This window comes from Calypte anna, chromosome 5, assembly GCF_003957555.1.
Source record: "Calypte anna isolate BGI_N300 chromosome 5, bCalAnn1_v1.p, whole genome shotgun sequence".
Taxonomy (NCBI): Eukaryota; Metazoa; Chordata; class Aves; order Apodiformes; family Trochilidae; genus Calypte; species Calypte anna.
The window spans coordinates 9,913,338-9,939,070 of record NC_044250.1 but is presented as its reverse complement, the minus strand read 5'-3'; the positions used below and the strand labels follow the sequence as shown (position 1 = coordinate 9,939,070).

At 41.4% G+C, this 25,733-nt stretch overlaps 1 protein-coding gene across 1 annotated transcript in view; it reads right to left on the bottom strand.

Annotated features, from left to right (window-relative positions):
- LMO1 (LIM domain only 1) overlaps positions 1 to 24,890 on the bottom strand; it is a 53,533-nt gene extending 28,643 nt beyond the window's left edge. Inside the window, exon 1 of the mRNA XM_008504731.1 lies at positions 24,357 to 24,890. Coding sequence (XP_008502953.1) covers positions 24,357 to 24,381 — 25 coding nt within the window. The 5' untranslated portion in view covers positions 24,382 to 24,890. The remainder of the gene's footprint in view (positions 1 to 24,356) is intronic.
- Between the last annotated feature and the right edge of the window lie 843 nt (positions 24,891 to 25,733).

Sequence of the window (25,733 nt, the reverse complement as noted above, 5' to 3'; positions counted from 1 at the left end):
GGTGAGGATGGGAGGCAGATAGGAAGTGGAAGAAGACATCAGCACAAACGTTATATAAAATATGGTGCAGCCACCAGCACAGTATTCTTCAAAGGAAAGAAAGAGCCGGCTCCTGTCCCTGAGAAAAATAATCACGCTGGAGCAGTGATGATTGCTCTAAACCCACGTCGTTTATCTGCAGCCCACATTCACTGCTTCCACATGCTAAATGTAACCCTTTTCTCAAATCTCCCTCAACCCTACTGTACTCCATGTGGTACCTCTTTTCAGAGGAGTGCCTGCATTATCTACGCACAGGAAAAAAGAATGTTACTTTAAAGCAAGCCATGATCTGCCACAGCAAAGCGGAAGAGTGGAAGATGAGTAATTTGTTACTTCAAGTGCTAGGAGGTCTTTTTTTATTTTTTGAGTGCCAAAAGTATTTGAAGTGGTAATGTGGGTATGGAAATCTTAATTTATTTTGCTTCATCTTTCTATCCCACAACTGTACTTATTCCTCAACTCACAGTGAACCAAAAATCTGATAAGGAAGAACAACATCTGCTCTGGATCTAAAAACTAATGGAAGAATGTGAAACAGTATTTGCAAAACCTGAGATCCATCTGGGTCCTTAACTGAGCTGCTTACAAACAGGGATTGTGTGAAAAAGAGTAGATATCTGCGTTTCAGGCACCCCAAAGGTCAAGTAAAAAAAATCTTTCCCATTTTTTTTTATCCGTAGCAGCAATTTCACAGCCACTGCCAGGTGTGTGATTGGTACCTTGCTTTCAGAAAATTAAACAGCAGAAGACTTCTCCAGAGACTTCTCACTTTTTATGCAGGTTCAGCCTTATTTTCACTTCAGACCCAAACCTACGGCATCTGAAACCCGTCCCCAGTCCCAAACTGGTCCATTAGGCAACACAAAGGGAGTGGTGGATATGTCCTGAGAGCCAATGCAGCCCAGGAAGCTGAGAGCCAGTTTCTCCTCCCAGTGTTGTATCAGGACCATCACTGTGTCATCCACCCCCAATCCCACCCTGCCACTACCTGGCCCTGCCCACAGCTGCTTAGGGCAGGGATTATTTTCCTGTGGTAGTGCCTGGCAAGAGCTCCTCTCCCAGGTGTGTGTGAGCCTCTGGTCCCCTCTGAGAATAGTTTGGCTCAGTCATCCCTGAACGTCCTGACAGTGACATCTCCACATTGCCTTCTCCTCTCTGGGCTGGAAAACCCAATCCCCTCAGCCTCTCCTGGTATCTACCACCACTAATATGGTGCTAGATAGACATCAGGGTTGCTAGGCACTCTCTGGTCTGTCAATAGGACAGATGGCCAACTTCAAGTGATGGATACTTATCATGGTTTCAAAGGCCTACCGATGATTTCACAAATGACATGCTGATCCCTGAGAAGCAGAAATTTTGTCACTTTTATATTGCTAAGGACACAAGTAGGATATATCAAAAATATTTACTTTTTTTTTTTCCTAAATGAGCTCCACCATGAACTATTTCTACTGCCTAAGAAAACAGAAAATTTGAATTTTAAAAAAAAATTCTTCCAGAACCCACCCCGGGTTTCTTGGGCCTTTTTTTTTTTTTTTTCTTTTTTTGCCTAGAGACTCTCAGATTGCAACCACAGACAACTGGAGGGATAAAACATGGCCATCTCCAGAGAGCAGTGAAGGCAACAGACAGCACACAGACAGCACTGCTTAGGTGTCCAAGAAAATCAGGGAAAACCTTTCCTATACATTAGTGCTCTGTGACATCCTGTATCTATGCAAAACAGGCAACACTTCTGTATTTAAGACTTGCCCATCCCTGTCTCTGAGATCAGCCCTCACATTAACAAGAGTTCAGCTCTTGCTACGAAGGTCAAGGGCTCCGCCAGCCCTCCGGAGATTTGAGCTACTGGTTCCACAGAGTCTGCCAGTACCAAACCTGACACTTAGATTAGTAGTTACTCCCCAGACATATCTAGTTTCCCATTTCTTCAGTTTCTAATGTCTAAATACACTTGCAGTACAATATGCAAACCTCCACAGACAATATCCTCTCTTCTCTTCAGCTGTGGTGGGAGGAATGCCTGTTTTTGCAGGAAAAGGGTGTACTTTATGTTAATGTATTAGCATATTAACATCCCTCTGAGCTCTTATTTTTGTTACAGAGCATAGAAAATGGTAAAGATGCATCCCACAGTTAGCATCACATTATCAGTGGACAGAGAAATATTTTGGAAGTTAGCATTTAAGACAGATGCTCTGCATTAAAAACACCAGAGAACAATCAGTCTTTTGATATGCAGTTCACGGATGGCTTCATCACAGCTCCATTTGGTGGTTTTACTTGAAGCAACATGGTGCAAAACTATAGATTTCCCTGTTAAGGTCTGAATCAGCCTATACACCTGCATATTGGACTCTTCTGAGGGCAATGAAGAGTTAAACCAAGGCACCACTTCCCATCCTACACAACCAAGCCAGAAAAATCCTGTGCCCCCACCTCGTACACAGCCTTAATATGTTAAAATTATTGCTCACTTTTATTTGTTACAAGCAAGGTTTACTTCATTTTCATCCTGAACTGTAAAGTGGCAATTTCCCCTGGCACTTCCACACTCTGGAACCACTCCTGCACACCCAGGACAAGTGCTGCCACATCACACAAAGGCCACTGTCCCCCTGGTGCAGGATGCAAACATCTTCAAAGTCCTACAAGTAGAAGGGTCCACCTGGGTAATTTTTTTGCCCAGCTGCCAGGAATTTTTAACAAGGAAGGATACAAAATGAAGCTTAAACAGGAGGTATTAAATCTTACTAGGCCACTGTGCACCAAGGCCATTAAGAAAGTTTGAAATTACAACAGAGCTCTAGTAAAAAGCCTACAGACCTGGTTCTCCAAGGCTACATATTTAAGCAGCTTGCCCATGCAGTGTCTAGCATTCAATATGCTTTACCACTTTTACACAAGCTCAAAACTGCAGGAGCAGACTACACAAAAGCTGTTCTTACACAGCAAGTGGTGGTGGAGAACAACTTGTCCCCAGCAGCTCCACTGGGGGAAATGGGCACCAACTTTATTCCCACTAACTCCATCTATTACATGGCTGTGCTGCTCCCTTTCCCTCTTCTCCTGTTTGCCAAAGGACTTTCTGTAAAACTGCCACTGGTTCTTATTCAGTGTCATTAATTCATAGCCACTTCTGCAGAGAAGGTCCACATTTGGATACAGCACACCTTGTAAAGTGTGGTGAGAAATAAAATAAGCAGCAGCAATGCAGAGCTCAGGCCAGAGGAATAGCAAGAGGATATCAAATGCTGCTTTAAGTGCTGATATATTTGTGCTTTGAAGGAAAAATGCCTTCAGGAATCGCAGCAGGAGTCACCTCTACATAAAGACTTTGCATATAAAGGGACATTTATTATTCTCAATTAATGGCATCCTGATAGACACGTTTACATTGCTAAGTGTCAGATTCAGCAGAATACAAAATGACCAAAGGCCTCTTATTTTGCTCTGAAAATGGCCATAAAAGGATCTAAAGATGACAAGAAAAAAAAAACCAGTTTCTAAAAGACACGGGATGTCCTTTGATTCCTTCCAGCCTGAAGCCTGCTTAGTACAGCAAGGCTTTCCAAATACAGACTTAAATACCTGCAAACAGCAAAGTGAATTGCCACTACAGCTCCTTCACAGAATTTGGTGATGTTCACACCAAGAGGCAGTAATAGATCTTGATCACATCCTCCCATGGATTATTAGGGAAACCTAATGTGGCAGAACACTGTAGAGTAGGTTTCTTGAAAAATGAATAGCTAGAATTCTCAAAAGAATTTCACACTTTGCAAGCAAAACGTGTGTAATGTTACTGGATTTTAGACCACCATATCAGAAATATTGTCTAAAAAGAGACAGAATAAATATCTAGATCTTCTGAGGGAAAATTATTTGGGGGGAAAATCTAAAAGTGGAAAGCTGCTTCGGTGACATTTCTGTAATTGAAGTGCCAGTAAATTCTTCACACATACACACATGGGCCCACTGGTTGCTGGTGGCAGGGTATACATATGGCTGGGATTGATACACGAGTGTTTGTCACTTGTGAACCTCCCTAAGGCTAGAGAGGAAACCTAACATTAACTCAACCATGAGCAGAGAAGGGCCAGATTAAAAGGAAAACAACAAAACATGAGAGTAAAAATAAAAGTGCAGATACTTCAGGCCCAAAGCTATCCCAGTGCCTGACTCCCTGAAGCAGTTCAGCACAATGGTTTGCAGCTTTCACAAGTGATTTTGAAGAGTTTCTGTGTAAAGGCACAAGGAGTCCTTGCTTTTGATCCCAACTGAATCCTCTCTCCACTCCTTTCCTGGTGCTGCCATGTTCTGCAGTTGCCTCTCACAGGGACTCCCCAGGCATCCTCCCAGTGCTCCTTTTTAAGTCATCTCCTCCAAATAATAGATGTATTCCCCAAAAGTATTTTTTTGCATATCAACTGTCCTTTCTCTGCTGGAAAAGGCTGCAGACTGTTTGCTTTACCAGAAATCAGAACACAAAACCAGTTGGTTTTGTGGCTTGGTGGTTGTTTTTTCTGTTTGTTTGGCTGTTTGGAGGTTTTTAAGATTAAGAATATCCCATAAAAAATGAAACCTCTTTATCAAGTTTATGCTGCAGTTCACAGATCTGAGGACTTCAAATAAAAATGCCTAACCATCTATTCAACTACATAAATCACCATGTTGTGGGTAGTCCTGCCTGGTGGCTTGATGTTAGTCCTGTTAATAAATAATTCAGTACTCAAACAATAGCTGCTAAATTTAAAAAGCACCCACAAAACCTGCTAATGTTAACTGGAGCTTTCAATGGTCAGATTAGTTTCTTGGTCAAGGTTGGAAAAGCAATTTACTACTATGGGGAAAATATGAGTGCTGAAAAAGAAAGAATTCAGCAACACCTCCAACTATGAAAGCTGTTCCAGCCATCAGACTCCATATGTCACTGCTGACAGGGAACCAGCAATGCCAGTTATCTGCAAGAGATGCTGAGTGGTCTCCAGCATTCTGAAAGCACCATGTTTCTGTGTAGTGTAAGTGTGCTGCCAGATAGAATGTGACAGGCTACACTTACATTGTCCTAAAATTCTTCAGCAAAGGCTGGGTAGATTAAAGAGATGAAACTTTGCACTGAACTATCTTAAAACTTCCATGAAGTCCCCACAACTAGTTCCTCTGAAAACACTAATTTGTAGTTTGTTCAGCAAAAAACCTCTGGAAGCTGTGAGGCACTCTGGCATATAAGACATAGATTTATATTACCAGCAAAAAGGCAGTTTTCCTCCCTTTTAACTGATGGAAAGTCAATTTGCATCATAATTACAACCAAGGCCCTGTAACGTTACTTTTTAGTTAAAACAGTAAACTACTATAATAAAAGTGTACCTGGGGAATATTTAGAGAAAGCACTAATGATTTCTTCCCTAGTGGTTAATAAATTCACTTCCAGATCAATTTGTTCATGATAGAAACTTGAGAGCATAAACAGTTACACAAGCACATTAGAGTGTGTCTTTCTCAGTATAAATGATTTATTACAATGATTAGCAGCACATAAACAATTTAAAATACAACTCTAATTAGCTTTTTGGAAGAAAAAGAGAAAAACCTTCCTGACTCCCTCTACACATTATGTTTTACTTTTCTAAGTGTGTACTTTTTAATTAAATCCAAATGTCACAATAAATTTAAAGTGTTTTATTACCACTCTGCCTAACTAAGCCATTCATGCAAACACCCATTATATTAAACCAGATGCAGGACTGAAAGCAGTTGAGAGAGGAAAAAGAGAAGGGGGGAAAAGGCAATTACTTCTATATTTGACAAGAGATTTGTACAAATGTTTAAAGACAAGAAGATCTTTGGCAAGCGTTATCTGTTTTATCCAGAGAGCCCAGCCAGCTAATTGCTCTTTAATACCTGTTTCCAAGTTTGAAAACATCAAACCCAGTGAAACTTTCCCCATTGAAAGCAAAAGGAGGAGGAAATGCAGAAGACCAGCTGGTGTAAAATCTAGCAGTTTGCCACCAAAGCAATCCACCTCTACCTGTACACACACATACACACATCCTTTTTTGTGGATGAAAAGGGGTAATTTCTAAAAATGCTGTGAGCTCTCCCACAAGAAGGCTGAAGATGAGCCTGTGCCATTCCCAATGCTGCCCATCCCTCTAGGCTAGGGGACAAAATGCCACCTCCCTGGGTGCTCACCCAGCCCAGGTTACCAGCATCCCAAACACCTCTCCCAGAGTCCACACCCACACCAGCACAACCAGGGATCCTGGCCACCACCAGCAGGGATGGGCATTTCCCTATTACTTATGGGGAAGAGGGACAGGCTTTCACACACGGTCGCTGAGGAACCTGTGCAGCTAAACTGATGCTGGGATGCTGAAGCTAGAGCCTGGGGTGCCTGCTGAGCACCTGAAGGCCCATGGTCAGTCTCTGGGTGCTTTGCAGAGGTGCTGTGGGGTGGGGGTGCTGGGAGCTGGAGGGAGGGATGGAGGCAGGGAAACCCAGCCCCAGAACCTCCCTGGCTCAGGCACTGATCCCAATGCCTCAGGGCCACCCTGCAGCACTTTGTTTTACTGCTACATCAGCAGCCTGGTCTAAACAGGACAGATTTAGCCTAGTTCAGACAAAAGCTACTCATTAAAGAAAGCAGCCATGATTATTAAAATAGGTTAAAGTAAATGGGCCCTGTGCAGATAAAGCTTTTGACCTTAGCATGCAGCTCTCTCAAGAACACTTTAGCATAATTTATCTAAATTAAAAACCAAACACCAAATTCTAAAATGGCACAAAAAGATCATTTAAAAATGCGATTAAAAAAGCAGGTCAAGGGTTGGAAATTAGTAATTACTACTACAATTAGCCAAAATCAGACAGAGACACATAAATTGTGCATATTACTGCAGTTCATGTCAGAAAGGCAAATGTGAATAGATCACAGGAAAAAAAAGTCAGTAAGTTGCAGAACTGCTTATATGATTAACCTCTGCAACAGCAGAAGACCCACTCTGTTAGGTTTGCATTGGTTGTTTCTAGAGAGAAGCTCTGTTAGTGACAATGCCCAGCTAGTAGACCACTTTCTTTCACCAGTTATTTCATTCTTTGGAAACCAATATTTTGATTTCCTTCTGTTGTAAGATCTTAGTGCATCTTCATCCTATTACTTGTACCTTTGCCCTTCACCTCCTGTTTTAATGGTTCTGAGAAAGGTCAGCTTCTGAACATCCTGGTATTGAGAAGAGGTCATTTGCCAAAAATGCCACCTGCTAGAGTCCATATTGTTTGAGAGCAAAAGCCTATTGAGAACTGCCAAGGACAGACCATAAAGGATTTCTTAAACAGACTACTTAACACTGGATGGAGACAGAAATACTTTGTATGCAACTAACATCCTTCAGATGGTTTTCCATAGATTTTGGGGAGCAAAAGATAATTTAACAATTAGCACTCTATTCCCACTTCAACCTCAGAAGGGGCTCTTTGTGAGCTTCCTTGGAGCAACGTTGAAAGAGCACAGTGGGAAAGAACAGACTGACTGTTTTGAACTATAACCAAAATGAACTATTCTCTAGGTCCTCCCTTGAAAGCTATCAACTACTTTAGGTTAGATGAGGAAAATCTAGGTTCGAATCTTATTCAGGCTCCAGTTTAATTTTGAGAGCTCAGAAGGCTCCACAAATCATTTTAAGTTAAAGTAATGAAAATAGGTGAACTTGAGAAGGTGGACAGGCACGAATGATCTCCTCCAAAATAGGGAAGAATCCATCTGTTCCCTTTTAAAGTGTGCAAAAGTCTTTGTAGCAGTAATGAAAATTCAGGGATGTAAGTCATGGACATCATAGCAGTCTATTAGAGAGAGGAGTGGGGCTGTATTACAGAATCCTGGTAGCAGTGGTGATTATATAAAAGGGATGCTGCAAAGGCAGCATAGCAGAGGGCAAGTCAAAGGATTCAAGGACTCAAGAATCTCAATTCTTCAAAAATGGAGGGAGAAATGAAGATTTCTGTCTTTTGAAGAGGCAGGATGAGTACAGAGCCACACAGATGTGTGAAAGAAGTGGGGAAAAAATGGAGATATTAAAGCAGGATGTGCTCTTCTGGTGCAGAAGGCAAATGGCTCCAAGTGAAGCACAGATGGGTTTGCACCACAGCTGGCACAGAAGCAACCATGAGGAAGGCTCTGCCACAGCACTCAGGATGTCTCTGTTCTTCCTCTTTCCACTCCACACATTCATCCCTGCCTCCTGGCCATGCAATCTCAAGCAGGAGCTTGAGGCACAGCCTTCAAGCCTCGCCTCAGGCAAGACAGAGCCAGTCAGGTGTCAGAGACCCTGGCCATGGGCTGCCCAGCTGCTCATGTCAGGCTCTTCAGATGCCCTGGGCCATCAGCAGCTGGAGCTCCTGTCTCTCAGCTCTGTGCCAGCACCATAAGCTCCTTCTGCAGCACATTCCACAGGATGGCCACCAAGAGCTGAAGGTGTTGAGTACTCGTAAGAATTCCACCACTTGCCTGCAGCAAAGCTTGCCATGAAACAGCCCTTTTGAGCCTTCTGCACAGGACTGGCACCCAGAGGAGCAGTGATACTCTGGCCAACTCCCTGGATACTGTTCCTCATGGATATCCTCTGCATAACCAGTCAAAGCCACTCAGGAGAAGAATAAATACTAGTTCAGCAGTCATGTAAAAGAAAGACTAAAATGTTGATAATCCCTTAGCTAGTTAGGAATGATTTTCTGTGCACATTTTAAAAAGGCAGGTTCCTCACAACTTGTGTTCACCTCTGCATCAGTTCTGCTGATTGCAAACAATAATACCCAAAGCTCACAAAAAGCCCAGTACATCCTGCTTCCAAACCCATGCATGCCCTTCTCCTCCTAGCTGATTACCTAAGTATCTCCTCCTGTACTCAAAGACCTGGTTAACTTTAGACTTCCAAAGATACTTATATGCTTTAATTGCAGATCTCACTAATATTTTTTTAAATATCACTGTCAGTGGAATGCATTTTCCATTCGGTTTCATTCCTCTGTATTTTAGAGGAAAAACATTTTGCCAGAATCCCTATTATACAGCACAGTAAATCCAGCAAAGGGGAAGGTGAGGATGACACATGGAATTGCATAAGTGACAGAGAGCCTTGGTGAGATTAGCATTTGACACAGAACACGAAATCTTACTCTCAAAGTAAACTGGAAACAGACTGACAGGCAGAGCCCATGCTGATCTGATCTGCCCTGAGGTATGCTATTGAAGCAACAAGCACATCAACTTTCATGGGGTTTTTTTGCAATTCAGCATTTAGTGTTCAGGCCTAAGATGTGGAGAGCAGAATTTCATCCCACTACAGATTACCAAAATGCTGCTATTTTCAGAAAGTTACTTTATTTTCATTGGCCTTCTCAATTTTTTTTGCATGCTTAATTCAAGCATTTTAAGATGGAGATCATTTCTTGCTATTCTGTATACATACATTGATTTACATAGCATAGTACCAGGTAAGTATAAACAGACGTCACAGAAAGTCCTGTTCTTTTTCTTGTGTTTGGTTTTTTTCCCTACATGATGTCTTAGTGGTTTATTACAGGACACAAAAAGCATTTTCTCCATTTATTTCCTGGAAATATTTTCATGCAGCATCCCTTTCCCTAACTGGGTAGGCATCTCTGATAAACTCAAGGGTAAACACTTGAGCACTCTGAGAGCTTGCAGGGAAATGCTGAGTAAACACAGCCTGGCTATCAGCCCTGCTCCTTTAATGACAAACTCATTCAGATGTTCAAGTTGCTTCCAGCACTTGATCATGATATGCACCATGAGGAAAGCTCAAAATCAACTCCTCCTCCTGCATTCTCATACAACTTCAAGCAGTAATACACACTTACCTGGCTGGCTTTACAGATCTTGCTTTGATAAGCAAAATTTTAACTAGGTTAATACCATTTGAAGAGTATGAATTTAATTGAAACAAAATGAGACTTGTCACACCGTTCGCAGCTGATAGTGAAGTAACAACTCACATGATTCTCTTGTAGCTGGAACCAGCATAATAATCTTCACAACTGGCTCTGCTCTGTAGATCTAATGGAAATTTAACCCAAGACAAAGAAATATTTGCTTTCTTTGATTAAACATGACCAAGGAGTGTTCTGAGAAGAGTCAGTGCTGTAAGCTCACAAGCTAAATGAGAACAGTACACACTGAGAAACCCTAAGTACAGATCAGGATTTAGCAAGGGTTTTGTTGAGCTCAATTTTTTATCTAGCTCCTTAGGATGGGAAGTGAGTGGCAAACAAGTCATCATTTGAAACTTAAGCACATGGAGCTTGGTCCGTGATGAGGCAGGAGCCAACCATCCCAAGCAAAAAGAACACACTGGTGCACACACTGCCAGTGCCAGAAGACACCAGTTTGTAGCCTGGAGTCACTTCTCACAGAGCACATCATTATGTCAGGTGGTTGCACTCAGCAGGGCATTTTCAGAAGCTACTCTAAGGCTAACAAATGGAAGTGTGACACCTAACCCCCAGCTTTGTGTGAGTCAACACCAGCTGTTTCCCACACTGATGCATGACACCTTTGAGCACTGATGCTCACATGAAGCCAGGTTAAAAATCCTAATGCTATTACCAATTCCTGAAAAATGGGGAGAAATAATGATGCATCACACTCATTTTATTTGGCCTGTTTTGTTGGGTTTTTTTTTCCTATTCAGAGGAGCACTCTGATGCTGTTTCCACTACAGACAATCCCATCTCATTAAGGCGAAGCCTACAGGGTGGACCATACATGGGGGAAGAGAAGAAGAAAGGATTATGAGAAGCTTAGGAGCTGCACTTGGTGAAAAACAGCTGCAGCAGTCAGTATCCCAATGAGAATTACATTCCTTTCCCACTCTCCCCAAAGTATTTAATTCAGGGCAGAAGGGGTAGAACACGTTCACCTTTGAGCTCCCATGCCACAAGCAACCATATTCATTCAGCTTTCCTATTTAACTAAATGGAGTTCACACGTGCTACAGTATAAAGTTACCTCTTGCCAGCTGAAAGCAGCCCAATCAATGCTATACACAGAGAGTAGCATTTGAATCAGCCCTAAGTTAATTCTTAGTCGTCGAAACTGTGACAGCATGCTGACCCTTTCAAGTCAACTGGGAGCAGGCAATCTTTGCAGAAGATCCTCAGGCCTTTAATCAGATTCTCAGTGGGCTTTAAAGAGATACTACAGCATCAGTTTGTAAACATCGCCCTAGTGAAAATAAAGATTACTTCTGACCCAGCCAATTACTCAGTCCCAGAAGATATATCCTAGAGTTATAATTGAATCAACTGTAGGGAAAGAAAATATATTTTAGGTGGGGGGTAACAGACCCAAATCTTAACTTAGGATGCAGGCAGCACTGCATCCAGTGGGAACACCAGACACAGTAAGAAACACTTATGGAAAAAAAAAATAGAGTCTGTTAAATCACCTGGTCCTTTCTCCTACCAGGACAAAATTAAGATTGTTCTTTTGAGCACAGCTCTGCTAAGATGAGAGCAAATTATCAACTGAAGCTCTTCCTGAAAAGTAGGTGGATGGGGAAAGACCAAAGCATTATTTTGAGGAGATAATATTAAGTATTTGTTTGCCACATCACAGAGAATCTGGGACAGGATGTCAGCTCCTAGTAGCAGGGATACACTGTAATATGAGTAAGCAATGAGAAAGAAAATGCTGGAGAAAGAAAGCAGAGAACTTGCACTCTGTGCCAAGCCTGCCAGAGACATTAAACAGTCTCTTGTTGCTTTACTTTAAAACTGTATTTTAACATTCAGAGCCCTTGCACTCCATTGCAGAGAGATATAATTACTGACTTAAAAATAAAAGTAATCACATTATTTATTCTGGAGCTATTACAGACTAATGTGTAACAGACATCACCAATGGCTCCAAGGGCCATTACAGCCTCACAGGTCAAGCCCTATTTGAAGGTTTTAAGGTTTGGGGATCACTGCTCTCAAGCCCAACAGCACAGGCAACACCTGCACACCACCACACATGCAGAAAAGCCAGGGCAAATTTCTAGGAACAGAGCTGCTGAAGCATTTTCACACTCAGATCAAACCAAATCATATCACTGTAAAGAAGCTCAAACCTGCAGATATGGCTTTTGCCTTTTCCATCTAGGTAGGAGTTCACCTGTCAGCTTCTGGCTAAGGCTGTTTTTTTTTTTAAGGGACCATTGAGGAAGAAAATGACACTGTACCCTTCATGCTTCCCCATCAGGGCCCCACTTCTATTTCACTTTCCCAGTACTAAAAATCCCAGCCAAGTGACGGGTTTATAAAATTTTAATAGGAAAGAAAAAGGTATCCTCAGGCAGGATCTTATGTGCAGACTTTCACCATAAATGAATGTTCATGAAAATATGGGTTTTATATGGAAACACTGACAGAGCTTCATACACTGTGACATAAATGCCTCAGCATGGCCTGATGACTAAAGAAGGACTAGCAAGTCCCACCCACCTCCTGCAGCTCTCACACCATCTCTAAGCCTCAAACCTCCAAGCCAATTTAACTTTGTGCCTCCACTGTTTCTGGGGAAGGCTGATCTAGAGACCAACTCTTCTCAAGTCCAGAAGCTCTCAAGTTGCTAGCCTAGAAATATTATTAGCCATTTCCCACTACTTCTAATGACAAGAAAATAGTTTTTGGTAAAAGCCTGTTTACCTTTGTTTCTGGTGTTTCCTCTTGTGTCCTCATGCAGGGCAAACCAGTTTGGAAATGTAGACAAGCTGAGGCAGGGATCCCTCTGTCTTCATGAGCACCCTCTCTGTCCCTATTTCCACCTGGATTTACTGTCCCTGGGAATGAGTCATCCCTCATTAACTCACAAGAGACAAGGTCTTTCACTGCCTCTCTCCCATGTTATTAACAGTGATCATTATTATCAGTTTCTTACCCAATCTGTTCTAGGATTGCATTTGCCTTTTTCCAGCTACTTCACATCTCAGGCCAAGCACCTCATGTTCATGCCACCCCTGCCCTCTTCTTCCATTTCCAGCTGGTGGTAATTCCTGCTTCTAGCTGGTCCAGCAATTCCAACAGAGATGGTTTGGGGCTCCTGGACTCCTGTTTTCATTGCCCAGGAATGAGGGGCAACAGAAGATGACTTCCCCCTCCCATCAGTTACTTGCATCACAAAACTTTCAAGTGGCATTTTCATGTGATCAGGAAACTTGTACTTTATGTTCACAAAGGAGCCTTTCCACCCTCTATACTAAAAGGTAAACTGAATGACTTGTCTTTTAAAGCAGAATTTGTGGCTTTGGTTTCAGGATCTAAACTACCACTTCAGAAAACATGATGCTTGAGGTTCATTTCCCTTCATCTCCCAGGTTCAGAATAGAAGCATTATTTCTCACACACGTACACAAAAAAAGAGATGCCACAAGTAACAGCCACATCCCACTTAGTCTGTCATTTCTTAAGGCAGCAGCAATGAAAGAGCAGTGCTCCATGGCTAAAGGTATAAGAACCCAGGGCAGAGCTAAAGCAGTTCATTATTTTTTATCACCCATCTGGTGTGTACACACACCTCTGCAAGTCAAAGTTTTGCTTTCAGAAAACTTGAAGCTTTTTAACTGCATGAGGAAGAGGGGTAAGCAGGGAGGTCCCTCTGTGATGGACAAAAACCACTGGTTCTCTCACGTGGGACAGAGACCTAAAGTGGCCAAGAACCAACTCCACCCAGAACCCTTTCATGATCTCTTCAGCGCAAAATTGTCCTTTTCTTTAGCATAGGCACACACCAAAGACCAGAAGAAGAAACAGTGTGCAGGGTGGAAGCACCATTACACAGTATTAAAACGTCAGAGGTTTAAGCTCTGTGTTGGTTTAGTCATAAGTTACCAACAACCACTGATGACAGACATAAAGCTTCCCTTAAATTATTAAGCATAAAACAGCAGACTGTAATATTTTGCTAAACCAAAGTACAGACACAGACAAAGATGTCATTTCAATATTTGAAACCAGCAAGTTTAATTTAAAATAAGAGCAAACCAATAAGCTCAGAAAATAGCAATGTGTGAGAGGAAAATTACACTGCTAGAGAAAAAAGTGGAAGGACTTAAGAAATTTATAAAAGTAATCTCCAAGTGGAAATTAGAAATCAACCCCTAGAAACAGAATAACACAAAAGAAATATTACTGTCCACTTTCTAAATCAATATAACACTGCTACACGACAGAATTACCATGGTAACTCAAGTAAAAAGAATAAAGCAATTCTTATTATTTCAAAATAAAATCACAGCCTGAAGCCCAGCTTTTATTACAGCTGCTGATAGATCGCTGGCTTGTATTTATCTGAAATATTGCTTTTCAATCAGCTATTTTATGAATGTACAAATTTCACTGAGCAGCCCACTTAGACTGAATACTTAAAAAAACCCAAAAAGACTAGTCAATGAATTGATTATACATATGCATACATTTATTTAAAGGGAGTCTTATAATATTTTTTTATTTTACTCTATTCAAATTCAAGAGAGATCGGGGAATGAACAAGAAGTTCAAAACCGATTTAGTCTGACCTCTCTAAATTTCAACTTGGATTCCTGTGGAAAAAAAAAAAACCAAAAAACAACAAACCCAACAAAACAACAATAAGAAAGAACAAAGAGGAATAACAGTCTACCCTAAATACTGCAGCCCCTGCACAAGGACAGCAAATGCGTGTACATCAGGGGGTGTGCACAAACACACAGAGAAGAAGAGACACATCTGTTCCCTCCTGATCAAAGGAAAAGAGAAAACACTGTCTAAATACTCAAGGACATTTTGCCTTGCCCTGCTGGGTACTTCAGACATTTCAAGCTTTGTTTGTACAGCTTGGAAAGCGCATCAAGCACAGGATACTTTCTCGGTGTTGAAGCCACGCTAAAGGCAGAGCCCAGTCAAGTTCCTCCACACATCCACTTCTGGTGCAAGGAGAACACCAGCAAGCTACTTACTGCTCTCTCCCTGACTTGACGTTCTAAATGCAGTAGTAAGGAAAGGAAAGCAAAAGTTCTGTTAAAAATAACATCTCTCCTCTGCCCCTGCTCCTCTGGACACAGCAAACACCCAGGACCAGCTGAACACCAAGACAGTCACTGGGTACAGGGCAGAGCTCTTCTGGGACCTTGGAGTGATCATGCAGAGAACCAACACACCAGCAGGCTAAGAAGTTAAGGCACCACCTACGAAAAAAGGGGTGCCAGGGAAACACCTGTAGATGGTCAGGATGCTTTACAGGACAGTTTTACCTCAGTTTTCTGTTGCATGCATGAAAGAGAAGAGGGAAATGTGACTGACGCCATCATGGCAGGACTGGGAGGGGAACACAACTGATGCTCAGAATTATGGCTGGTAGATAGGTCAATGAAAGTGTTTCCTCAAAAATTTGCAATTACTTGGACCAAACCCCAGGGACATAAACAAACAATTGCTTATGGAGGGGGAACAAACAATTTCCCCAACAGTCAAGGAGAGGAACCCTTGCAGTTGTGCTCCATCCTTGCCAGGAGATCTCCAAGCTATTTCCCCTTTCTTCTGCAGAGTTCTGACCTCCAAACCCAGCATGGGCAAGCAGATAGGCCAGAAATGTGCCACAAAAAGAGACAGCCTTGCAGATCCCACTCTCTTTTGCTGGGCAGGGCAGAAAGGGCTGTGCAGAGAGAAAGCAGAGCTGAACAAATCTGGGACAACTTTCACAGAAGCTCAACTCATGCCACAGAGGGGTTAGATACTCAGGCCAGAGTTCCAGAGAATGTTAACTTGGGGTGCACAAACTCCTTAATATGGCTAAAATGCTTTGAGGATTAAAAGCAGCAGTGACATGCCAAGCATCATAGCTGGAAGTAAGGACAAATTCTGCAACAAGAGCAATAAGCCACCTGCCAGCTGCCTTTTATATTAAAATATTTCAGCATTCTTAGAGCTGTCTAATTCCCCCTCTCTCTCCAAATCCGGAGGAACTTTGGGTTGTGAGTTTTGCCATGAAGCAGTGACATTGCTCATTATTTTTAAAATAGATTTAGAAGCTGTGATCACACTCAGCTCAATCTAAAAGTATGCACTGTCTTTTAGTGTAATGTGCTCCTTTGCCATCCACTGCAAATAGGTTTTAAAAGCAACAGTGGAAACAATGTGTGCTTAATCTGAGCACGGACTGCAGAGAGGTCACACACTCAAATATCCTGTTTTATGTGGTATCTGGTTGTATTTTAAAACACTCTTTCTAGAGACTTGAAGCCAGCTGAGGTCACAAACAATCATATACAGATTAGAAAAGGGAAGGAGCTGGGGGGAGTGAAGGGGAGCCTTGTGTGACACTGAAATAGGACACGTTAAATAGCACTTAGTATTTCTTTTAAGAGAAAAAATGGCTAAAGTAGTAAGTGTCAGTGAAACAGTAAATACAAGGGTGGTTAAAGAGTTTCTATTCAAATAAAGACTTGCCCCAGGAGATGGCAGGAGATTCTTCAAATATGGAGATAGGATTTTACATGTGCTAAAAGCATCAGTATGACACTTTTTGGGGAAAAAAGGGGGAAAAATACCTTCGTTGTTATACGTGACAAAATAGCAACTAAATGTTTGCTTTGATCCCAGCGCATAAAGGGTGAAGCTTTTAGGCAAGGAGCGGCAGGTGATCTCAGCTCTTCTGCAAGTCCTAATGCTCCTAAAAGCCACTCTTCCAGTTTCTGTAATTGGGCATCAGTAGTTAATGTAGTATTGACTGCATTACATGCTCCTGTGCATCCTCTCACTAATGCCAATTGCATCACCTTGTACATTTACCATATTGCTTAGCCAATAGCTGTTAAAAGCAATCCAAATCATGAATCATATAGGAAACTTTTAGCAAGACACGACATCCAAAGGAGACAATTTACAGTTGAGTTAATCTGGGTACATTAGTGAGACATGGATTCAGGAAGACAGACCAATTTATGTTACTTTAGTTTTACCCTTTATTGCTTTGTATAGGCAAATGAATGGAAGGGCATGAAGTAAAAACAGATATAAAGGAGTCCTTTTCAAAACAGATCTCCATTCTGTGCAGACAGGTCAAAGGGTTTGAGACTGATGCTTGGTTCGGGCTTTCATAACCATAACAGGGTACTTACAGAAATCATTTCCAACAAAGGAGATAAATATATAATGGATTCTGAAAAATGTTCCATGCCCACCCCCCACAGCAAGTACATTAGGCAGAAACCAGGTTGGACAACATTACCTAAGGCATGGCCTATCCACGAGTCACCTGCCACCAAGAGTGTCAGGAGGAGGCTTTACACAATGTCCCAGCCAAGTCTGCTCAGGAGCTCTTTCAGGTGTGAACCCAAGGAAGGAGCATTCTGCAAGACCAAGGGTCCCCAGCTCAACCCAGTCCTCCACCTGTAGATCTCTACCGTGTCACTTGTAGAGTGACACAGAAAGTAAGACTGTCCCCTACGTGCTCAGCTCAAAGGGACTGCATCCTTTTGAAATGTACACCCATCTCTCTGGAACAGAGGGAAATGATACAAGACTTAAAGAGGTATTGGTTAACCCACATCATCTGCAAGGTAGAGCCAGCCAGGAAACAAATTAGTAGCAAGTTCCCTCTGAAAAAGTACATTTTGCAGAACAATTTCACACTGGGTGCTTGACCAAAAGATGCATAGCAAATTGACATAGCACCTTTCTGCTTTTCTGATCAAACCCAGTAGCACTGAGGAAATAGAGGAGATGGAGAAAAAAAGGACATCTAGGAAGTGTGCTGTCACCTCATCTCCTATGGGTAGAGAGTAATTTGCTATATTTTTGGAGGGGGAAATAAAAAAACCAGACAACTGGTAAAGGAAATTTAGGGGAAATGATGGCTCATCAGCCATAAACATTACAGAAGAAAAAATGAACTGAATCCTTAAATATTAGAATCCAAAATACTGGAAACTGGTGGTCTGAGCCTGATTTAAAAAAAGACCATGATTCCTCTTTGAAAAGCTTCCAGAAGTCCCTTCGAAAGAGTTGCACATGCAGGGAAAATGCCAAAACAAAACATTTTCACTAGCTGATCAATTTAAACAGCTGTGGTAAAGCTGCAGCCACTGGCACCATCATTAACAATTTAAAGCATGGCTGCTTTTGTCTTCCTTCCCAGTTACATTCTCATTATGCCTTTTTATTTATTAGAAACACAGTCCTCCGGAATACGTTTCTATATCTCAGATCCATAATAAACCGAGTAGGAACATCCCTGGCTTCCACTCAAATGGATGTTTACATTGGTGAGAGGGTTAATTGTTTAATTCTGGTCCAAGTTCTCTGCACTGCAGTCATGAATATGCAACAATCATCCATTTCTTCTTTAAGGAAAACAACTGTTGAAATCAATAGTGTAAAAGAAGGCAAATATTACTTTCACTGCACAAATTGCCCTTCTGGAGTTCGATTTGCATGCAAGGAACTCTGAACACTGGCATAAAGAACTCAGAAATGTTTAATGAAATTATAAAAGCCTTCAAATTTGGACAAAACCATTCCTTATCTGCTTTGATATGCAATGGATGACGAAACAAGTTTGCAAGAATATTCATTGGGAAGGAGAGTTGAGCATCTGTTCGCACAGATAGCACCCAACATCACGCTTGAAAACTTGAGCTCAGGAGTCATCCTGTTGGAGGGCAGAGAGAAAACACTTGCACAAACACATAGAGAATTCAAAAAGGAGTAGCTGCAGTGAATTGTTCTCAGAGCATCTATAGGTTTAATTATGTTAATCTAATAGTGAACAACTTTCATTTTAAATCACCCTTCCCACCACTCCCAAGTCTTCAGTCAATAGGAGCCACATTCACTGAATAAATCATTCCCTGGCAACAGTTACGCACATTATTGAAGCTGGGGGCAGTGATTTCTATACAGTTTAAAACAATGTCTATGTAGTCTAAATGATGACAGTTCTGCCCAATTTTAAAAAGATATAGAGCCATTAGAGTTTTATAGTTCAGCATTTAGCAGCATCTGCAGTGCCTTTTTTATTCTTACACCACAACACTTAGCGCTTGATACCATTATTCTGATTTTGAATTGATTTCAAGTAAAATACCTTATTTGCCATAAACTTTCATACTCTTTTACCTAAGTAAGACTCCTCACAGATAGTCATAACGCTAAAAGAACAGTTCGCCTCTAGCAGCAATGTAATAGTTCATGCTAATGACAGCCAAGCAAAACTTTGAGCAGCAGGCACATTTGCAAAGAGAATAAAACCATCTCTAAACACAAAGCCTGAAAACCTTAAGAAAGCCTCGAAATGAAATCAATTAATCCACCAACCATGATAAATTTCTTAACCATTTAAGAAACGTATTTCAGACTCTGCTGTGACCCTTTATCACCAGACCTAATGGATTACTTTATTAATAATGCACTGCTCTTAAAAGGAATTTTTCCGAAGATTCTTCCATAAGAGAGCATTTTTGGAATGGCTATGACAAACAGGCTGACATGTTCACATTGTATCTATTAAAGATAATAAAATTTAACACTAACTCCAAAGAAGACAGATTATGTTCTGCTGCCAGGGGATCAAGCATCCTTTCTACTGTATTAAACCAAAATTAGAGCAAACTGATTTCCAAGAACCAGCTGCTTCTTTTGCCCTATTACCCAAGCTGAAAGATGTTCCTACACTCTCTGAATGCTTGTTATGTCAACCAGACAAGTATCACATCTCAGCATCATCTGAGGACAAAGAAGGATGACACCCTGGACAGATGCCTATCAGCTCTCTGGTCTGAGCAAACACTAAGAACTATTTGATTGTCTGGCAAGAACACATCTATACAAAATAGGTTGCTCCTATTAGGCCCACTAACTCCTTTCACTCCTCTTCTTCCCAGGTGAGTTTACATTAAATAGAGAGCTGGGTCTGCAGTGCTCTAACCACAGTGCCTCCCATTTCTTGAAAAGGTTTACGCAATTCCTTTCCTATCTTGTGGTAGCCTCATGCCTCTGTATTTGCCCTTTCCAGGAACAGAGGGCACCTCTAGGAAGACTGCCTCTAGCTCCACATGTGGTCAGCTTTGGAGAAACACTCCAATTTATTTTTTTTTTGTTCTTTCTGGCCAAACTGAGTCTCATGGCTTATTCTGCTGCCAAGTGTGCTCTGATCTTATTCAAATTCCTGCTTTTATAACCTTCTGCCTCCTCTTCATAAATATATTAATCCACCGCTGTCCTTTTGAGTCAAAAAAAGGACACAGTGTCATGAACTAAAGCCAGACCAAACTTCTGAAATTATACCAAGACCATGTGTGTTAAGATCAATCCCTCAAAAAACCAACAGGTTACCCAGCTAAATAGGTAAATAGTTTCTTTGGTGACCTGAACCAAACATTCTTTGTATAAGCCAACAACTGGGAAGACATGCACTGTTTCCTTATACATGAGAAGCTAGACAATGATAGGCCACAGAGAAGGCCCAAAGTAGAGGACCATAGGAGAGAGAAAAAAAAAAAAAAAAAAAAAAAAGAAAAATAAAGAAAAAGAGGCAGTTTCAGGAATACAAAGCAATAGGAAAATTTAGTTCCATGTCATGTAAGGAAAGAGACGTTCTGCTGTTTCCACTCTTTACTCTTTGCATTCTTCAATACACATATACCTTAAAAAGACACACTAAAACCAGAAGATACCAGCAGCATGTAGAACAGCTCTTCCTGAATGGCACTGTTTTGTGTGTTGGGCTTGGGTACAATCTGGAAATGCCTTATTTTGTGCAATTTTTATCAACAGAAGCAAACTGTCAGGACCTGTCTTGAGATCACTGTATTCATCTACCTACCTATAGGTAGCTCCATATGGCAGCTGTCACACTCACTTGTGAAGTCAGCCCACAGCTCTGCTGTCCTGGCTGGGGTACAGTGGCACCATTCCTGTAACTGCAGTTGTACAATCAATTTCACTGCTTTTCTAATTCCAAATGCTGCTTTTCTTTCCTTACGTGCAGGGTAAGATGGGCTCTTACACAACAGGGAACCCAACTGCTGCTACTAATCCAGTTTCAAATTACCTAATATTCATTGCCCTAAATACCTCCCATCAACCTAAGTCCCATTCTCCAACACCAATCCACACAACCACTGAGGATCTCTCTTTTTTCTTTTCATTTTTTAAGAGATTATGGAAATGTTAAAAAAATAAACCTCAAGGTTTGTATACAGTTAGATGTTTAACAGAGTCCTTCTATACATGACTTACTTGGCCTGCTCTAGGGAAGCAGAGTTCTGCTTGAAAACACAAAGGATCTGTGGTTTGGGGTGCTACTGTCTGTACAAGCTTCGGGATGAACACACAGCTGATCAGTGTTTTCACAAGTGCACATACACTCAATAATTTGGTTGAAGGATGCTATGCCCGGTTAACACAGTACAAGTTAGCTAAAAGGAAACTTTCACCCCCCCTCTACACACATAACAAAGAGCCGTGATTTCTATTAGTGCATTTCATACCATACATGCTGATTACCAGGCTGGGCTTCATTGTTAGCAGAGATTACAGCTGGGATAAGCTGCAGCTTTTTCCTAATTGCTATTATGATGACTGAATTTTTGTTTTGTGTCAAGCGTTATTCACACATTATGCTCCAAAATTTGATCCCTCCATGATGCATTATTGATTCCATGCAGGCAATCAGACCGCCGCCAATGTGAAGAATTAATTTGGGCTATTCTCCTTGATTTGTATTGTGCCATCATAGCAGAACATTGTTCTATAGGGAAACACAAATTGAAAGGGAAGATTTAACAAAATATGGAAAACGTTGCCGGCCTTAAAAAAAAAAAAAAAAAAAGATGAGTCCTAAAGAGGAGAAGAAACAAAAAAACCTCAAACCCAGCACAACACGTGTGGTCCAAAAAGAAATAAGGTCAGTCAGCCAAATTCATCTTAGTCAGAGGAAGGTTACAAGAGTAGCCTTATGCCTCTAATAAAGTAAACTAGCTTGCTTCAACTTACATTGCCAAAGAAAACAAGTGAACACCTCTGAGAGCGACACTGCTTCAAAGCCTTTGAAACCCTGTTAGCTTCATTTGTTTTCCCAGCATAAGCAATACTCAACCACTTAGTGTGTCTTTTATCCACAGTCCAGTCAACTGCAAAGCTGATCTAGAAGATGGGTAACAGATGCTTCACATCTACTTTTTTTTTTTTTTTTTTTTTTTTTAAGTTCTACTGTGTTAACAAAGAAACTTATGAGATCTCAACAGAAATAAAGGCCAGGATTTTTTTTTTGATAAATGCTCAGAATAAATTCAGAAGGGCAGTAAGACTTATGCATGGGCACCGATCACACATTGGTCAACTCCCAGTAATAACTTCATCAAATCTGCACCCAAAAAGGGCAATGCTAATGACATGTTTCTTTTTTGGTTTCATAATTTAAGGGTGTAATATCTTTATGAAAATTCCATTCACATTTTTTCACTGTCTCAAGTGCTTCACCAAGAATACCTCACACCCCATACCAGAAACTAGATTCAAATTCTATGTGCATGAACACACCAGATTGTTCATTTTAGAAATCAAATAAAGGTCTCAAAATGCGTGACATAAATTACTGGGTAGTATTCCCCCTTCATCATGTGTTTTTTTAGAAGCAAGAAGGGAGAAGAGAGAGAGGAGAAACTTCAGTAGCAGAACTTTGGTTAAAAGTGAGCAACCATCCATTATTTTCAGTAGTCAGGCCTTCTTTTCTAATTCTTCTTCAGTAAAGCTTTAATTCAGTTTTAAAATGCCAGAAGACATATATGGGTCAGGGAACAAAAATCCTATCACCCCAACTTACTCGCATTGGGCATCTTTCAGTACTATTCACAATACATGATTAGCACAAATCTGACAGAGGAAAGGAAGTGACTTTGAATTGGAAGTTATTCTTCTCATAAATATTTTAAGAAGCAATACATACATTCAACTAAAATCAATGCTACTGCCAAAATTTTCAACCTCCAATTTCTTCAAGCTTTTTGGATCTCTGTGAAAATCTGCTTCCTATCTACAGTCTGGCAAATATTCAGTAATTTCTTCTACTTCCAAATGTCAACAGCCTATGACCGTTTTTTTTTAACACTTAAAGAATTTTATGAAAAAAAAAAATTAAAATATCAGAGAATCCGGCTACACAACCATTAAAGGGCACATCACATTAACTTACAAAGGTGAAGTGAAACAATGAGATAAAAGCTACAAGCATGTGTTAGAAGTTAAGATGTAGTTTCCACTTTCAATACACAAAGTGCTGCCAAGGTGGAGGTCTTTGCCAAGAGGCATGGCCATCGATGGAAGTTCATCAGGATGGCTACAGTAGCTTCTGCTCTGCTTGAGTTTTAACATTTGCTTTTGATATAAAATGAGGGAAGACCAAAGCCACAAAGCAGCCTTAGGAAACTCTCATTAAAAAGCTGCAAGTAGACTTACCACATTTGCCCTTGAAACTACTGGTGACCAAGCAGTTAAGTTGCACGTCCTGGTAGGCAAATGTGCAAAAGAAGGCATCGGGTCATTCAAACTCCTAAGACTGTCTATTATTCTTTGTATCAGTTCCTACCCCGTCATGATCCTTGATAAGCACTAGCTGGTTTAAAAAAAAAAAAAAAAAAAAAAAAAAAAAGCCTACCTGAAGTCCTAATAAGTGAAGTTCTCCTTCAGCTTCAGTCATTAAATTACCTCCCAAAAGAACCTCTACTTCTACCATTAAGAGAATGGAGTAAATTCTTAGAAAAAAACAATGCTTTTTTTTTTTCCCAGAGCAGATTATTAGCTTATTGTCATTATGTTTATAGCTATAAAGAAAAGCTGCAAGAAATAGACATTAAAGGCGCACGTTAAAGAGACCCAAATGACACGCAACGGAGAGAAAATTTCAAAATTAGATTTACAATAAAAGCTGTTAAAATAAACAGGCTAAAATAGATATATATGAGTAACCTGCAGAAAGAAAAATCATAACAGCTATTAAAAAACCAAAATCAAGCTGTTTCTGCTATGTCCTTCAGCAAACAGAGCCCAGGGTTATCTGTTCTTGACTGGTTCGATCATGCCAGAGAAGAGATTTAAAAAAAAAAAAAAAAAGAGCAAGCATGCTTTTACCAACACGAGAGAAAAATAAATCAGAAGCTGAAAGCGGAGCACTCCGATATGCACAGGCACATCTGTTTCAAAACTATTTATTTCTACGTTAGCAGCACACAGAAGACACCGAGCAGAGGCTCACACAATCTCAGCCCACCTACCGTCCTCCTTGTCCAGCACCATCATCTCCGCAAGCAAGAAAAGTCCGAGGACAGATGCTTCTTCTCCAGCAGCCTCCGCTCAGGGGAGAAGAGAACAAGTCTCTGGGAACACAAATGAGCTATGGTACAGCTGATCGTCCTTTAGCAGCAAGTGAGCTCTAATTACCCAGTTGTCCAGCTTTTAACCTAGATTGCACTCAGTTAGAATTACACTCAGAAATAAAGCACTTTGCAGATACAAAAGCAGTCTCACCTACTTTTGTGCCTCAGAATCGCAAGGAACTAAAACTGCAATTTGGAAAGAAGGGGGATCAGAGCTGTTTCCTTGGTTCTCACCTTCTAAATGGCTCAATTTACAGAGTATAATCTATTTTAATGTAATTGCATTTGATAGCTCATAACCCCGGCTGTTGCAGCCACACAGCTTTCAACCTCACGAAGTGTTTTTCCCTTTGGATTTCGGCTGGATCCAAACCTAAAATTCTATTCAGAGAGGGCAGAACACCTATGCCTGGCTACGGCTGCCTCCGCCTCCCGCTCCCTGCCCCTGCACCCCTGCTGCCGGCTCACGCACCCGCTTCCCGGGGACCCCCCCGGCTGCCGGTGCGGCCGCTACCGGCTCAGCGGCGCCACCTGCCGACCGGCACCGGTACCGGCCCCACCCGGCACCAGCACCGGGCAGCGGCCCGGGACAGGCCTCTCCGAAACGGGGCTACTCGGGCTCGGCCGCTACGAACCGGATCCGCTTACAAACGTCTTGGTCCCGAGCAGGGGTGATGCTCCGGATTTGCTGCTGTAGGAGCGGGGACTCTCTTTAAACTTGCCCGGGGGCTTCTGGCAGGTCAGAGACTCAGAACTCTGGCCGCCAGCGTTCCACCAACCCTGCTACTCACAGCTCGATTTCACACATTGTTGTGACCTAAAACTTGATACTGATTTTCCGTACAAACATTTTGGGTTTGTTTGCTCATGTAGGGATTAGTTTCAGGGAATACTCTGGAGAATATAGCTCCATTTTCACTAGGTCGATATTAAAGTGAATTTAACAAATCAAATGTGGTACAAATCCTTACAGGTTTTCTCCCCTTTCCAGAGATGTCATCAATGTCCAAATATAAAGTGACAAGTTTGGGGCCCAGGTCTTCTATCCTTCCTCTCCCAACTCTCAATCCTTATTCAGACACATCGTCTGCTGCCTGCCATGGCACTCCTAAGGACTGCGGGATCAGAAGCTTCACTACGAAGATCAACAGCACAGTTTCATTCATCTCTTTTAATCCAAGAAAACATTTAATTCCTGCTTTAGTGATACTTCCTCTCCTTTACAACTGATACAACGGTACTCTAAAAAGCAGGATAGTGGGCTCAAGTTTTATA